Source organism: Taudactylus pleione, unplaced genomic scaffold (assembly GCF_031769625.1).
Source record: "Taudactylus pleione unplaced genomic scaffold, aTauple2 ptg000083l, whole genome shotgun sequence".
NCBI lineage: Eukaryota > Metazoa > Chordata > Amphibia > Anura > Myobatrachidae > Taudactylus > Taudactylus pleione.
Genome location: NW_028284485.1, coordinates 13,871,822 through 13,888,570, shown reverse-complemented (window position 1 = coordinate 13,888,570; position 16,749 = coordinate 13,871,822). Strand labels below are relative to the sequence as shown.

Sequence of the window (16,749 nt, the reverse complement as noted above, 5' to 3'; positions counted from 1 at the left end):
GTGTAAGAGGAAATGCTTTTAAGATCTGGACATGTTTTATTAGCATCATATTTAATGAGTCACTTATCTGATTCATTATACCTGTACTTCATGATAACTGACACCTTTGCTTATTACAGTTGAATTTACCAATGTGCCATTAATTAAGGTAAAATGGAAATAATTTTTGTTCTTATCTCAAAAGAAAATCCCATTAGGCGCATGAGGCCTTATAACAGTCATGCATGTGTTTGGAATACTGAAGTATCTTACAAATAGTAAACATTGATTCAGGGGAATGGAAGTAGCAGTGATATTTTTAAATTGTGATCATGTTTGATTTGTCATTTCCCAACTATATTTCACCACATGTTGCATACTATATATAAGTGGCATTTACCTCCAAATTGAGGAAGATGTGAACACATGTGACAATCAGTTTGATTCATGGCATTTACAATTGCCAACGTAAGCTAATGTACATAATTATCAGTCCATCCAGCTATACAGTAGGAGAGCCATTCATTTTCACAAATTAAAAATAGTATCCTATTCACACTTTCCATAGGTGCTGAAACACACAATGGCATTACTATGTCCCTTTGGTGACAGCAGCAATCTCTGTATTGCTAGAGTTCAGATGTGACTTTACATTTTATTGCTATGGAAATTGGTGTCATCAATGGTCCATCACATCTCAGATCGATTGCTCTTTTTGTCAGAAAATTCTTAATGAGGACCCAATCTTCATGCATTAGCATGATTGCATTGATCTTGTTAGGGATGATGTCAGTAACTTGTTTGTGATTATGAAAAAGGGAAATTTAGACATATTTACTAATAAGTTTTATCTTTTTGAAGAGACACTTTACTATGGAATTATAGCATTCAATTTCAATACAATGTTATCTAGTTATCCAACGAAATTGTATATGGTGACAAAATATTTCTATAGGGAGTGGTCTGTTAACATTTCAATCAAAAGTTACCAAGCAGTGGCCTTTGAATATTTTCATGCTTTAATACATTGCCAGAGTAGATGTAAACAAACACACTCATACATATTTTAAATGTCTTACCTTAGTGAATTGGATGAAATCAACTTGTATAGTAGATTGTCAATGGCACATTGCACATGGAAAATTTACTCTGGAGCTGATTTACCAGTATATTTACCTGTGTTGTTTTTCACTCAAGTGTGTGAAGACCTACAAAGGTTTTAGGCAATGGAATCAAATCTGGGAGCAAACCATTATTTACTCAGTGTGCCAATAATTCCTTCCTTACCAATATTCAAGAGACTATGAACAAATGCCAGTGGCTTGAGAATGGATGTGTGATATCTACTCTCCCATAAATGTCAATCCAGATATGCAGATTATGGAGTCAATTGTAGATCAAGATTTAGATACTCTATATTATATTTTTTGTTTAGTAGTTAACTGTTGGTGCTGAATGAGGTGTAACATGGTGCAGGGTAATGGCTATAGGAAATGAGGGAACTGTTGTGGAATGAAGAGTGGGTTAAAAAATTGAAAAGGGCTACCAGGCTATTTGATCTATTTAATGGGCTGCAAGAGCTTGCTTCTTAACTCGGTCAAGGTTAGAGGTGCTTATCATTGTACTACCAAAGCCTGTGCAGAATCCTGTGCTTTCTGATACCTATAATCTCTATCCCTGTTGCCCATTGATGTCAACATACTATCCTTACTAGCTGCCTTACACAGGTAATTACTTCCATTATCCATCCAGATCAGATAGACTTTATGGTAGGCCAATCCACCTCTGACAATCTGCAGAGACTCTATACTCAACTCCAAGCATCCCATGAGGAGAAGGCCACTGTGATTGTGGTCTCTCTAGATGATACAAAGGCAGTTGCCTCAGTTGAGTGGTCAGTACTCTGGAAGACTATGTCTAGGGTGGGTATAGGCCATATTTTCTTTAGATGGATTCAATGTTTGTTCTCTGCCCCAAGGGACTGGGTGTGTGTCCTTGGTTTTATGTCTGCTTTTTCTCTTTGTCCCACAGCATTTGCCAGGACTTCCTATTGTCCCCTTTGGTTGTTACCATTGCTGTAGAGCCACAGGCATACATGCTTTTGGATATGATGGGAAACAAGGTAGACAAGGTGGCATAGTACGCTGACAATTTATTATGTTTTCTTGCTGACTCAGAAGGGTGTCTAGCCAGATGTATATAATTGTGATCTGATGCTGTGTCTTTGGATGCATGTAACAGATCTGAGAGGCCACAGGTGGGTGTCTCATTCAAAAGACATTTTTTGCATCATTTATATACCTTATCAGATCTGCTGCTACTGAAGGTGCAGCTCCAATCACTCTTACCTCAACCTCTGAATCAGGCCCTCTGTTTTGATTACCTCTGTTATGAACCTGTAAGATTAGTTACTTCTGTGAACCTGCACTTGAACTTTATCAACTTTTAGTTTGATTCCAATAAAACACCAAGTACTGTAATAAAATACTGTTGAACCCATGGGAATGGAGGTTGAGTGGAATTTCTCATCAATATCAGTTCTTATAACTTTATCAAGTGCTAGTGTTTTTTAACACAGTGAATACATAAAATCCAAAGGAGAATGGAACAACCCTGCCTAGATATACAATGCAGAAGTCACAGGTGGTAATATATTTCTGGAACCACTTCTCCACAATTATTTCCTATGGAAGTTAATTTAAGATCAACCTACATCACTTTTCTAGATATCATGGTGGTCTTGGTTTTACTCTTGTGGCACAGTTAAAATTAATGTGTAGCATGTCTTTTCCAGAAACTCTCAACCAGCCCCAAAAGTAAAAAGACAGACAGGGATAGAATGATTATGTGCTCTTCTGCCCCAGGAAATACAGTCAGAGCTGGTGACTCTAATGTATAGGTGGAAGTGCAATAAAACACCACCATCCTTGCAGCTTTTTTGGGTATATTCTTAATGATAACAAAATTGTGACACATGGAACTGAAACTTGATCATTGTAATAATCCTCAAATAAATTAACAGTATAATGTACAAAATCCCAGTGACACCTGCAAAAAAAAAAAAAATTGCGTATAGGGCCTGATTCATTACGGATCACTACTATGATTGCAGCTGCGGTTAAGCATGCAGGCCCACTGCAAAAATATGCTAATGTTTGCAATCGTAATACCATTGCTGGCCAACATAAAGATGCCCACTTCCCCTTTCTCACATCCATAATACTTTGCAAGTCTGTGAAAACATTGGTACCATCAAGTAACATCAGAGCCTCATGCACAATTTCACAAGGTCAGACCTTACTCAGAAATTGCTATCCTCATTCCATGCAGTGGGAGCACAAGCTGCATATGCCATCGTAGTGGATAATTATGCACACCACTGTAACACGTTCAAATGCACTTACATGCCTGCATTTCGCCAACTACCCCCTTGTCAGCACCCCCAAATGCTCTCTTCCTGTAACTCACTCTGCAATGGGTGTGCATGGTCTCTATGATCACAATACGATCACAGTGATACCTTCACACATGTGCACTGCAATGCATATGCATGTGCAGTATGCAACAATCGTCCATCTGCATGCATATTCGCAATAGCAATCCATAATGAATCAGACCCATAGTTAATAATAAACTGTATATGTAATAATTACTTAATAAACCTTCTTATACCAATTTATTTAATGTTTAAATAATTATTCTTTCTTTATCTTTCACAGTCAAAAAGCAAGATCACCAAAATCTGAAAATTCTCTTAACAAAATGACAAAGCTAAACATTGGACAGATCTGTCCTAATGATCAAAGATACTTGCAGCCATGACTGTACTTAAGTATTTAATTAACTTAAACTGTTCTATCTTCTGGTTGGTGTGCATAAAGATTTTTCTTTGTCATTATGTTTGTTGCAGGAAACCAAGATCCTTCTTGGTCACCAGGAACATTTAAGTAGTGTGTGACTACATCCAGGTAATTCAGGCTTGAGGCAGGAACAATTACCTTAATCACACCATCTGGATACACCAGTAACCTTAAAGGTCATTTTTGAAAATGCAAAGTGTTATTATTATTATTATTATTATTATTATTATTATTATTATTATTATTATTATTATTATTTTAAAATGCCACAAAGTTTCCACAGTGCCATACATGGAATATACAAAGTACCAGTAAAACATGATATACCATTGTTATAGTAGGTGTAAGTTGACATATCTTTAGAAACACACAAAGGCAAAAAGCACAAACTAGGTATGACATGGACAAGGGTTGAGGATTCATTGTATCTTGACAGGCAAGTTGAGGTGAGTCACAGGGAGGAGAAGGCAGTTCAGCATCTAATGGTCTGTACCTATTGAAGGGCAAGCACACAGAAGGCCTGATTCAGCTTAGGATGGAATTGCAAAGCTGCATGTATGCAGCTTTGCAATTCCATCCTTGCAATTATGGTAATGCACCAGGAGGCATCACGCCTCCTGCATGAATTACTTATCCGTGCTGCATTTTACAATGCAGTTTCGGATAATCTGTGAGCACATTGGCCAACTAGGTGACCCAAGGGGTCATGCAAACTGGCCACCACAGATGAGAAAAAGAGGCTAGGAAATCTACATCAGCCAATGGAGATCCTGTCCTTTCCCTCCAACATCAAGACATGATTCAGTTTTGTGAAACAGAGGCCAACGCCACCCCATCCACACCCAAAAATGTCAGCAGACTATGAATCACTAACATTCTGCTGCCAGTCTGCATGCAAACACCCAGGACCTTTACTGCACATGAGCAGTATGGGTCAGGCGCCTGCACAGATTCCTGACAATTGGGAATCTGTGTTCAGAGTCAGAGTCACTGGTAGAGCTTAAGAGACAAGGAGCACTGGATGCAAGGCTCATGCTAGGGATGTACATGAAGAAAGAGGGACCTGCTCATGGCAGTTTACAGACAAAGGAGCAAATAATCATCTTTATTATAGTTCATTGCAGAAATAATTTGTTTTTCAGAGATTCCAAGCCAACAGTAAAAACCAGGTAATAGAAAAAGTTTGAGCAACACTGAAGAACCAGAGAAAAATAAAATAATATTTAGAACAAAAATGAAAGCAGTTCCAGCCACCATGGATCACTGATAAGCATTGGTCTCTTATTTGTTTATGGCTGAAATCAGGATATAAATAAAGACTATTCTGTAAAATTATAACTTGTGAACTGAAAGAAACATTGGTTTAGCTGGTATGCATATGGTGTGATGCACTACTTAGGAGTACCCAGTCTGGGGAATGTATTGTTTGTTGATGAATCTGTGCTGTGGCCAATAGACACTGGTGTGCTCCCCGATCACACTGAAATATGTTGTATAATGAGCGGGGATAGTGTGTCTATGTATGGCGCAACACACAATACTAGTTGAGAATGACTGGGTATTTATTATATATATTTAATCAAGATAAAAATATAATAGAATATAATATAAAAAGGGGAAATATATATATATATATATATATATATATATATATTTATATTTATATATATATATACATTTATATATATATATATATATATATATATATATATATATATATATATATATATTAAAGTATATGGAATGAAAATACTTTGTGTCCTAAGGTCGGTAAAGGTTCCAGTAAGCAGAAGCTAACAGGGATAGATATGCAGGATAAATGAAATGAAATATTTAACTTCATGCAGAGTAATGGAAAATGTCATGCATAGCAGTGACAAATAATGGAGCAGGGTATGGGAACAATGCATGAACAATAATACAACTTTTTACCTGTGTATGCAAGAGGAACACAGTATATGAGCTATAAAAGTAATTAAAACAAATTATAACTAGTTGACACTAAACAATGCAGAATGCAAAGTGTTGATGCTGTGTGGCACAGGTATGGGTGATTAGTTATACCCTGAGTCTGGAATAAAGTGCCGCTTATCAGATATGTAAAAAGTCTCAAAGTAGCCTGTGGCTACTTGGTATGCAGGGTCTGTCACTAATAATGCACAGGATAATAATCTGGTGTTGGCTAGTTGCATATACCTCCTACCTCATGGGTTGCATATCAATGCTGTCTCTGTATTATAGCTCCATGATCTGGAGTGTGGTGTCCCTTGTGTTGTGCTGTGTGGTGTTCCTCAGTTTGCTTCCCCATCCATGGTCCACTCTCTGTTCCTTATAACTGTCTGAGAAGAAAGGTGGAAGCTAGTGTTTGAATAGGTCCAGGAGCTCCGACGGTGAGCGTGCATGTCTCTCTCGCCGCCAGATAGCAATTTCTGGGATCTGCTTGGCAAAGGGGGCATGTCTGGTGCATTTCACCTGCTTGTCTCCTGCAGGCTTTGTCAGGGTTGGGATGTACTGTAGCTTTCAGTTAGTCTTATTAGGTGTAGGTAGATATTTGTTGTGATCATAGACTGGTTGAGTATAAGAAGGTCCTTCACAACAGTGTGGTGTTCTTCTCCTGAGTTTTTGCTTAATTCATTGTTTGTTTTGCTTGCTGGATTCAGCCCCATATGGAGGGAGAAAGTTGCTGTATCTCGCAATGTGGCTACATAACCAGAGATTTTTGAGTGGTCTCCTTCTTTAGTACTTGTCTGGCCCTGCCCTGCTAAGCTTTCAAATTCAGAAGTGGTTGTGTGTAGCCAGGGTGGTATGTTTGTAGGTATCACTCTCAGACATGTTTCACCCTCCTATGGGGTAGTGGGTACATCATTCCTTTAGGAATTTGGAGAACTCAAAGTCGATATTCAAGCCGTTTGTGTCACAGGTCATTGTAACCTTGATTTTGTGGGTGGTTCTCGTAGAGTCTGCTTTAATCTTAGATCACCTGCTAATGCAACTTACAGTATGTAGGCAGAACTGCAAGAAAACTCAGCCTCTGCATAGGTGAACATATAAGGAACATTAAGAAGAAAGTGAACACACACAGTGGGCCTGATTCAGAGATGGATGCTCTGAATGAGCGCTCGCTCTGAATCAGGGGGTCTTTTTTTTTGTTCGGCCCACTGGCCACTCGCATTGCTGTGGGTGACAATCATATTTCAAGAACCTCATCTCCTCCCAGTCCACAAACCCCCGACGTCTCTTTGCCACTTTCAACTCCCTCCTCTGCCCTTGTCCTCCTCGCCTCCCCTCCTTGCTCTCTGCCCTTGACTTTGCCACCTACTTTACATCTGAAATGAACTCCATATGTGAGGACATCTTATCCCATCAGACCCTCAGCACTCCTGCCCATCCCTTCCCTGACCACCCTTCCCCTTCTGTCTCACCAACTCTGACATCCTTCTCCCCAGTTTATGGAGAGGAAGTCATGGCCCTCATCTTGTCCTCCCCTCCTTCCACCTCCCCCCTTGACCCTATCCCTTCCTGTCTCTTCTGTTACCTGACTCCCTCTGCATGTTCCCATCTTGCCCACCTCCTCAATCTCTCCCTTGCATCTTGCACTGTCCCTTCTGCATTCAAACATGCCCTTGTCTCCCCCATTCTAAAAAAACCTACCCTGGTTCCTAACATACTCTACAACTACCGACCCATCTCTCTCCTCCCTTTTGCTTCCAAACTCCTTGAGCATATTGTTTACAACTGCCTTACCACCTTTCTTTCTTCCCACTCCCTCCTTGACTCATTTCAATCTGGCTTCCATTTTCTCCACTCCACTGAAACTACCCTCACGAAAGTCAACAATGACCTCCTTGCTGCCAAATCCAAGTGCCACTACTTTCTGCTCATTCTCCTTGACCTCTCTGCTGCATTTGACACTGTAGACTACCCTATCATCCTCCAAATCCTTCACTCTCTTGTTTTCCATGGCACTGCCCTCTCCTGGCTGTCCTCCTACCTCTCTGATCGTTCCTTCTCTGTCTCCTCTCAGGATTCCTCTCCGCCCCCACTTCCACTAACAGTAGGAGTTCCCCAAGGTTCTGTTCTCTCCTTTTCTCCCTATATACATCCTCTCTAGGTGAAATCATTATCTCATTTGACCTCCAATATCATCTCTATGCTGATGATACTCAAATTTACCTATACACCCCTGACTTCTCCCTCTTGCTTCTTACCCGTATCTCCAACTGTATCTCTGCTATCTCTTCATGGATGTCCCAGCGCTTTCTTATACTTAACATTTCTAAGACTGAGCTGATCATCTTCCCACCCTCTTCCATTACCTCACTTCCCACAATTTCTTTATATATTGATGGCACAACTATCTCCTCTATCCCCAAAGTGCACTGTCTTGGAGTTATTTTAGACTCCTCCCTCTCCTTTAAACCACACATTCAGCACCTCCCACAGTCCTGCCACTTCCACCTAAAAATATTTCCAGGATTAGACCCTTCTTCACCCAGGATGCCACTAAAACCCTCATCCACTCACTGGTCATCACCAGATTGGACTACTGTAACCTTCTCCTAGCTGGCCTCCCAGTCTCCCACCTCTCTTCTCTACAATCAGTCCTCAATGCTGCTGCTCAGCTCATCTTCCTCTCCTGACATTCTACATCTGCTTCCCCTCTCCTTCAAGCACTACACTGGCTCCCTTCCCCTTCAGATGCCATTTCAAGGTTCTCACACTCACCTACAAAGCCCTCACTAAATCCTCCCAACATACATTTCTGACCTTCTCTCCCTTCACACTCCCACCTGTCCATTTTGCTCAACAAATGCATGCCGCCTCTCTTGCCAACTGTTTACTTCCTCCCACTCCCGCCTCCAAGATTTTGCCCGTGCTGCTCCTTACCTTTGGAACTCTTTCCCTCTCCATATCAGACTCTCCACCTCACTGCATATCTTCAAATGGGCTTTCAAGACCCACTACTTCATCAATGCTTTCCAGCTCTCATCCTAACCCATATAATATTCTCTCCTCCCTATCTTCCCCTTCTGTGTCATGCCTGTCTGTCTGCCCCTCCCCTTTAGAATGTAAGCTCTCATGAGCAGGTACCTCTTCCCTCATGTGCTTCTCCTTACACTTTCTTCTACTCCATACTCCTCATAAGGGCACCTAACACATCTCTGCCAACTCCCTGCTGCTTATTGTGAGTGCTTTAATCACTATTGCAGCAAAGTATATAATGTCCTTCACTGTACTGTAAGTTACTTATTTGTTTTTTTTGTTCACTTATTAGTTTTATGTACTATGTAAGGTGCTGCGGAACACTTGTGGTGCCATATAAATAAAGGATAATAATAATAATAATAATAATAATAATAATAATAATAGTATAACCAACTAATTTTGCCTAATTATACAATGTGGCAGTTCAATTAAAAACTAATGACAACAACACTCGACTTTAGAATGGTTTAGATAAAGGTGGAGAGTATGAAGGCTTATTAATAAGTAGGACAAACTGCCTAATTAAATAATGTCTGGCAGTTACAAAATAAGTACTATTGAATCCAGCCATACACAAAATGCCCTATTATTATAAAAAGGAAGAAGTACATTTCACAGGAATATAAGAAGACTTATGATTGCCTAATTTATATTAATATGGCAGTACTGTATATTGGAAATTACTCCACTGGAAACCTGGAGTAAGATATCCCTGTTGTATATAATAAGGTGAAAATAATAATGAACTGAATGTTGACATATGATGTACAGTATCAACATCTATCAAAGGAAATTTCACTGGGAGACTTTTCTCCCTGGAAACCAAAAAATATTTAATATAACCAGATAGAATCCCTCACATTAAAGACTTAAAGTTAACTTTAGGAACAGAAAATCATATCCCTATTATATGGTAGAACACTCATTGTACAATCAAGGTGTAAAAAATTAATGAAATAGTATATTGAAAAGATTGCAACCAATTATTGGAAAAATAGGCAATCACAACAGAGAGATATATCCAAATACACAATATTGACTTTATGTGAAAACAAAATTGCTGGTTACAGGTAGATTTATAAACCACTTTAATGGATTTCTGACACTTCTTTATTTTTGTTTTATCTTCTAAACAATATTTTGCCCAAATTACATGTAAATCAAACTTTATTTATATAACTTTTTTTAATAGAAATATTAATAAGGATTGTTAATTTTAACCAAACCTTTCACTAGCTAAACATTATCACAAAGTGCACTAAACCTTGAATATCTTCTGTTTTTTCTTTTTGTATGTTTATTGTAAAATAGAATATGTGGTAGTATTCTGTTTCAAGGTCAGTAGGTGTTGATATGACTCCTTAAAAAGCAAAGTGGTGCAGCATGCTCCACGGGTGGGCACCATGTGCCCCTCAGACAGGGGTATATCCAGGGGGGGGCAATCAGTATAGTCCAAAAATGCAGTTTATCTACAGGTGATATTACTTATAATAAAATACTTTCACAAGTTTTATATATTAACTTTTTTCTTTAACTTTGTTATATCTGTGTTTGCAGTAACTTTGAATCAGTATAAAAGTTCACTGACTCCACACAGGTATTCTTACTTTTAAACTAATTTTGGTCAGCATACCTTAATCAATAATGTGTGACCTTCATATTCTTAAATTCTTTATTTACATATTTCTGTTTTCTGTGTTTCTCCATTTAGTTGTATACAGATCAAGATAAAGGAGATGGAAATTTAAAGTACATTTTATCAGGAGATGGAGCAGGCAGTGTGTTCACTATAGATGAAAATACTGGAGATATTCAAGCTGCAAAGAGATTGGATAGAGAAGAAAAAGCTACTTATGTACTTCGTGCCAAAGCAATAGACAAAAAGACTGGAAGACAAGTAGAACCCGAATCTGAATTTATTATAAAGATCCATGACATTAATGATAATGAGCCAAAGTTTACCCGGGAAGTTTATACTGCCACTGTCCCTGAAATGTCAGAAGTTGGTAAGTAAAATGCCCATTCTACTAAACTGTTGTGCAAAACACTAACTGTAACTATTAGATGTTGAGTACAGTATTTTAGGATTGTATCAGTAATGTGGATGCCTCTAAGTGTATTACTGTATATATACATGGAACTACCAGTAAAGCTTTTTGAAATGAATGTACTTAGAATAAATAAAACTGAACATGCCAGTAATGTTTGTATACTTCTAAGCTTAGGCAATGCAACATCCCTCTGCATGTCTCAGTGCTTTATGTTCTGCACTGCCATCAGGGATCCAGATAATTAAGCACTGGAAGTTTGGAAACTACAGTATGTGTCTTGGTTGCTGTAGCTTAAAGCCAGGAGTGACGATCCTTTGGATGCATGTAAGACTGGGAATGTGAAGGCACCAGGCACAGGTTATATTTAGACAATTGGCAGTGCAGGACATCTACAGTATCTATATTTTTTTAGAAAATAAATATGCCTGTGCTCAGATTTACTTATAATGTACATGGCACCAGCTGTCTGGCAATATTAGTGCAATACACTGTATGTCTACAAAATAGAACGATGTGCAAATATATGTGTATATAACTAGCAAATAAAAGCATGGGAATTGTGTATATAGTTTGTTATATTTCGGACATATTTTGATTAACAAATAAAAGCTTGCACACCATTGTCAAGAGACTCCAAATCTCTCTCTCTCTCTCTTTCTCTCTCTCTCTCTCTCTCTCTCTCTCTCTCTCTCTCTCTCTCTCTCTCTCTCTCTCTCTCTATATATATATACTGTATATATATATATATATACACATATATATATATATATATATAAACAGTATATATATATATATATATATATATATATATATATATATAAGCAGTATGTTCATTCTTGTTATTAAGCACATGTAGTGTATTTACATAAACAATAATTTAACATACTAAATTATCTTTTCTGTATATTCCATTGCATTCAGATGTTTAAATATTTAACAACTGTTTCCAGTAACTGCAGAATTTCTGCTGACAATGACAACTGATTCAAGATTAATCCCACAAATGCCCCAAAACAAAATGAAATATTGCTCAGTGTGGGCATCCGTTGTCAGATTGATCTATGTGGCATATCTTATTATGTCAATGTAGAAAATCTACATCATAAATCAGTACTGCATAAACAAATTAAGTGATAGAATATTACTAGATAGTTTAATATAATAATCTTTATAATTTATTTTTTGTCTTAAAACAATTCAGTGTTTTTTCTTTTGATTCCAAAACTCTTATTTGCAACACTTCTTGTTTTAGTATATCTACTAGATAAATTATTTTTAAAGTGATAATTTTCTGTTTACTGGTTTTTATCAAATATTACATTTATTAAATGCCACAAAGTTTGCTGTAAAGAAATTTCCAAAAAGTGCAAACATACATTGTGAATTATTTTACCTCCAGCTGATCGCTACTAAAAACACACAGATATCTATTGTAGAAAACAATTCTGTAAAGTAAGGTTGTTAACAAGTAGTTTTGTATTGTACACTATTTTATCTTATGTGTGTAATATACTGTACTGTAGGTGCTTCAGCTGCTTGTGTTAAGTACAATACTTCATGATCCCTAGGCATTATAGAGTAGTTGGGACTGTTTTATGATAATTGGATGAACAGATAACAATTATACAAGAAAGAACATTCCACATCTATTTTCTCTTTAAGTTACTACATTAAATTTGTTACCTGACCTGTGGAAATTTGGCCTAAAACCACATCAGATTTTCACACAAGTCCTAAAACAGAATGTTATCCTACTTATGCTGGGCATACACTATACAATTATTTGTCAGATATCTCTCCAATATGGCTGGTTGGAATGAAAACCTGGTAATGATTGGGAGCAAATGACAATTGACCAAATGGTCTTAAACACTGGAAAATGGACAATAACTATTGTTGAAATTGGTTAAATTAATTTGATTTAACCAGTTTGTCTGAACGACCATTTTATCTTGTTTTCCAGTGTTTGCGAGCAAATAGTTGATTATCATTTGCTCCCATACATTACCAGATTTTCATTCCAACCAGCCAGCTTGGACAGATATATGACAGATAATTGTATAGTGGATATTCAGCTTAAGTGTTGTAGTCTATATATAAGACTGATTATGGGGCTGATTCAGTGGTGGATGCAGAAGTGACCACTGCTGGGTCTATTGTCATTCATCCGTCTGCACCTTTATGCAAATGCTGCTACAAAGTTCTTCCCTGGTATACATCCATGTACAAGGACTAAGACAAACACTTTTTGTGTCTGTTGGTGTTTAAATTCTGACTGGTGCAGCTTGAGATGCACCATTGATTGCACCATCATAGTACCTTGCACCAGCCCTATAGCAGGTGCAGTTTCTCCATCTGTGTATGGTCTCCTATGTTAAAATAATATATTGCATTGTTGTTTGTAACATATGTCAAAGATTACTGCATTGTATTGTATGTTCAACATGGTTTTCCATGTTTAGCAGCATTTTTGAGTAGTACTAAAGCTCTGTGGATTTTGGGCCTGATCAGAATGGATTGCAATTGCAGATTGGTTGATGGTGCATACTGCACATGGATATGCACCACAGTGCACTTGCATGAGTTAGCATTGCGATCGCTCTGCGATCACCTATGCAGATACAAAGCCATTGCAGAGTATGTGACCTCAGGTCAGTGTTTGGGGGTGGTGACAGGGGAGTGGTTGGATAAACACAGGCATGCCTTTCCAATTGAATGCCATTACTTGGGCATGCATAAGTTATCCACTGCTATGACACATGCAGTTTGTGTGCTCAATGTGTGCAATGAGGTTAGCAATTTCTGAGTAAGGTCAGACCTGTTGTAATTGTGCTGATGTTACTCGATGTTCAAGGTATTACAGATGTGCAAAAGCGGTAGTTGGCATCACTCCACCCCATCAATGTGTTGTACCTCTAAAGAAGACTCAGATGGCGGGGACTCATCTGCTCTTTCTACAAGAGGAGGCATCTCAATAGTCCTAATAGAAATGCAGAATTTCAAACAGGCTATGAAAGAAGAGTTCCACAATGCTATCTGAGTTCTCTAAAATGAGTTTTATTTATTACCTTAATTCTTATGTTGATGCTATAGAACAGAAACAGGATTTGATCAGCTACCAAAAAATAGTAGATAAGGATACCATCCAAATGACTATTTATATTCTTCTGATGACTGATAAACATGATGACCTCTAAATTAGGGGAGAACAAACAATCTTAGGATCTGTTATATCCCAGACAATATTGAATCAGCTCATATAGAAGTTTATCTCCTTCATATTTTATGTTTCATGGTCCCTTCCACTCAACATGATATGTTACTGCAGGGCATGCCACATTGTGCACTTTGCCTCATGTCACAGGATCCTGCTATGTCATTATTTGTTTGCATTATTTCAAGATTAAATTTATTCTTCCTTCACCTATAAAGATTATTTTATCTATATCTTCTAATCTTACTTTGTCAAGACAGGAAAAAATAAAGGCCATTGACAAAATCCTGAGAAATCACAACATCATATATAGATGGGGGTTTCCATTAATCTTCAAGTTCAGTAGGTTGGTAAAGTTCTTGCAGCTAGAGCTAAAGATGAGGTGCTTCAATATTTGCACCAAGCAATGATTGGCACAATGTCACCTCCTTGGTAAAATGTCCATCAGATACTTAATTGTCTTTCATGGATGTTGTGCCCTGTACAGTACACTTCCCTAGAATTATGGATTGATCTTGAACCACCTATTCATCCTGCCTCTTGGTAGGGTGTTCAGCCACCTGTTTGGTAGACATCTATCTCATTACTATACCATTCATTAAACAATTGTTATTACTATCATTCTAATATCTTCTTGTTCTATTAGTTTGTTTCTGAATTTCCACTTTACTTCTACTTGCCTTGCCAAGTCTAATGTTCTATTTTTTATTGGCAAGTAATGCTATGTAAATTTTGTTTTCTTATGGGCTATGCATATTCCCTCATGCAGTCTGTTTAACAGCCCTTATGATTCTTTGCTGCTAACATATGATCACAATTCTCTTGCCATGTTAGGTCTCCATGGAGAGAATAATCTTAAGGGTGTTTAGCCCTTATGTTTCTCATATCTCTCACCTCCTGCTTCCTTCTTCTATATTATTGTATTGTTCCAATCTCCCCTTGCTTCCCTCTTTGGTTATATTTCTCAGTTATCCTGCGTAACCCCCTCCCTTATTTTTCCATATAAGCTAAATAACTTCTACAAAATCTTCTCATGTTTCTGTGTTAATAGTTAACTCCATCACTTGGAACCCATTTCAACGTTAAGCTTTCCTCTGTCCACCTCTGGGTCTGGTTTTACCTACACCAAAAAAGTCACTATGATCCATGTAAGACACCCCTGGCCTCCTGGTCATCTCCTCTGATGGTTCTAAAGCTGAAATCAGGGCATTAATCCACATCTGCTGCTTCATACACTATCCTACATCTTTTCATGCACCTGTGTTTGATTGAAGTTGCTGATATCAACCAAAGTTACAGTACTGTATGCGGGTGACTTTATATTGAGTTTTTTTCCCACAGCACATTCTGCTATCTTCTCTCTCAACCTGCTTAGATGGGTCTTACATTTCTTTCCTTGAGCAAAAAAAGTTTGAAAAGCCTCCTGTGACATTGATTTCCTGCAAGAGATATTCTTTTGGAGTGTTCATCACCCAGAATAAAAATGCAAATGCTTTTCATGTGACCACCACATCTGTGAGCCTAGACATAAAAAGAATAGAGTGGTAATAGTAATTGCTTGCCAATTTACTTTTGTCCCCACTGACAGTGTCACTGACCCAGAAGGGAGATATTTGATTTTAGTGGGAATACTAAACAATATTTTTTAAACATACACCCCTAAAAAGAACCAATCCCACTTCTTCCATACCATTAATATATTTAATTACATGACACAGGAGGGGTTGGATGATTTTGTAAGAAAACTTTAATACTACCCCAGAAGCATGCAAAAACAGGTCCAAATATTTGCATGCTTCACATTTACACTTGTTGTCCAGTATCTCCAAAGTCCTCTCCATCCTACTGTGAACACATCTCTTGTATCACAACAAGTTTTGAAAATTCATACCAGTAGAGGTTATACCTTTTATTCACCCATACATGATGTGTACACAAGGATTCACATGATCTTCTTCGAGCTCTGATCCCACCCAAAGTTTTCTAGATGCATCTATATAACCTAGCACCTGGTCAGACCATGGCTCTGTTATGCTAGATATCATGGTTCTTTGATTTTCAAAGCAACCATTCACATAGTGCTTCAATAATAGGGTTCACCTTATCCCCCAAGTGAAATTTATTTTGCAAATAGTACTATTAACTCTATTTTTCTAACAATATAACACTCTAAATCTCTCCTATGTTACCGAGAGATGCCCACAAACCTATAATTCTTGGGAACCTAACCAAAGAGATGGACAGAATTGCAGAGCTGCACACAAGTGGCTGTGCAATTCTGTCCTTCTAAAATGCTAACACAGCAAGAGATGTCTTTAGGAAACAGACACTTCCTTGCTTCATCTGCAATCCCAGTGCTGGAACCAAGGTTACTGCAGCCTGACCGGGATCAGTATGATTTACCGCTGGCAACATGTCGGGCTCCCAGCATAGGTAAAATGACAGGCGTCGGGATCTTGACAGGTATACCCTTGCAGGTATTAGACAGTTGGGAATCCGGTGGTTGGGATTCCATCCGTCAGCTTCCCACTGCTTCCTGCCTGAGCGGGTCCTCATCACTTGCAAGGCCAGGATATCTGCTTCCACCGAAACAGGCCCATTTTTGGGTATGGTGGCCAGCCATGCCCCCACTCCACCCCCCCAAATGCCACAGCATAGC

The 16,749-nt window shown here is 38.2% G+C and overlaps 1 protein-coding gene across 1 annotated transcript in view; it reads left to right on the top strand.

The window, feature by feature from the left end:
• The window catches only part of LOC148532148 (cadherin-9-like), a 323,550-nt gene that overhangs the window by 164,628 nt on the left and 142,173 nt on the right, over positions 1–16,749 (top strand). Inside the window, exon 3 of the mRNA XM_088468270.1 lies at positions 10,537–10,831. Within this exon, the coding sequence (XP_088324396.1) occupies positions 10,537–10,831 (295 nt within the window). The remainder of the gene's footprint in view (positions 1–10,536; positions 10,832–16,749) is intronic.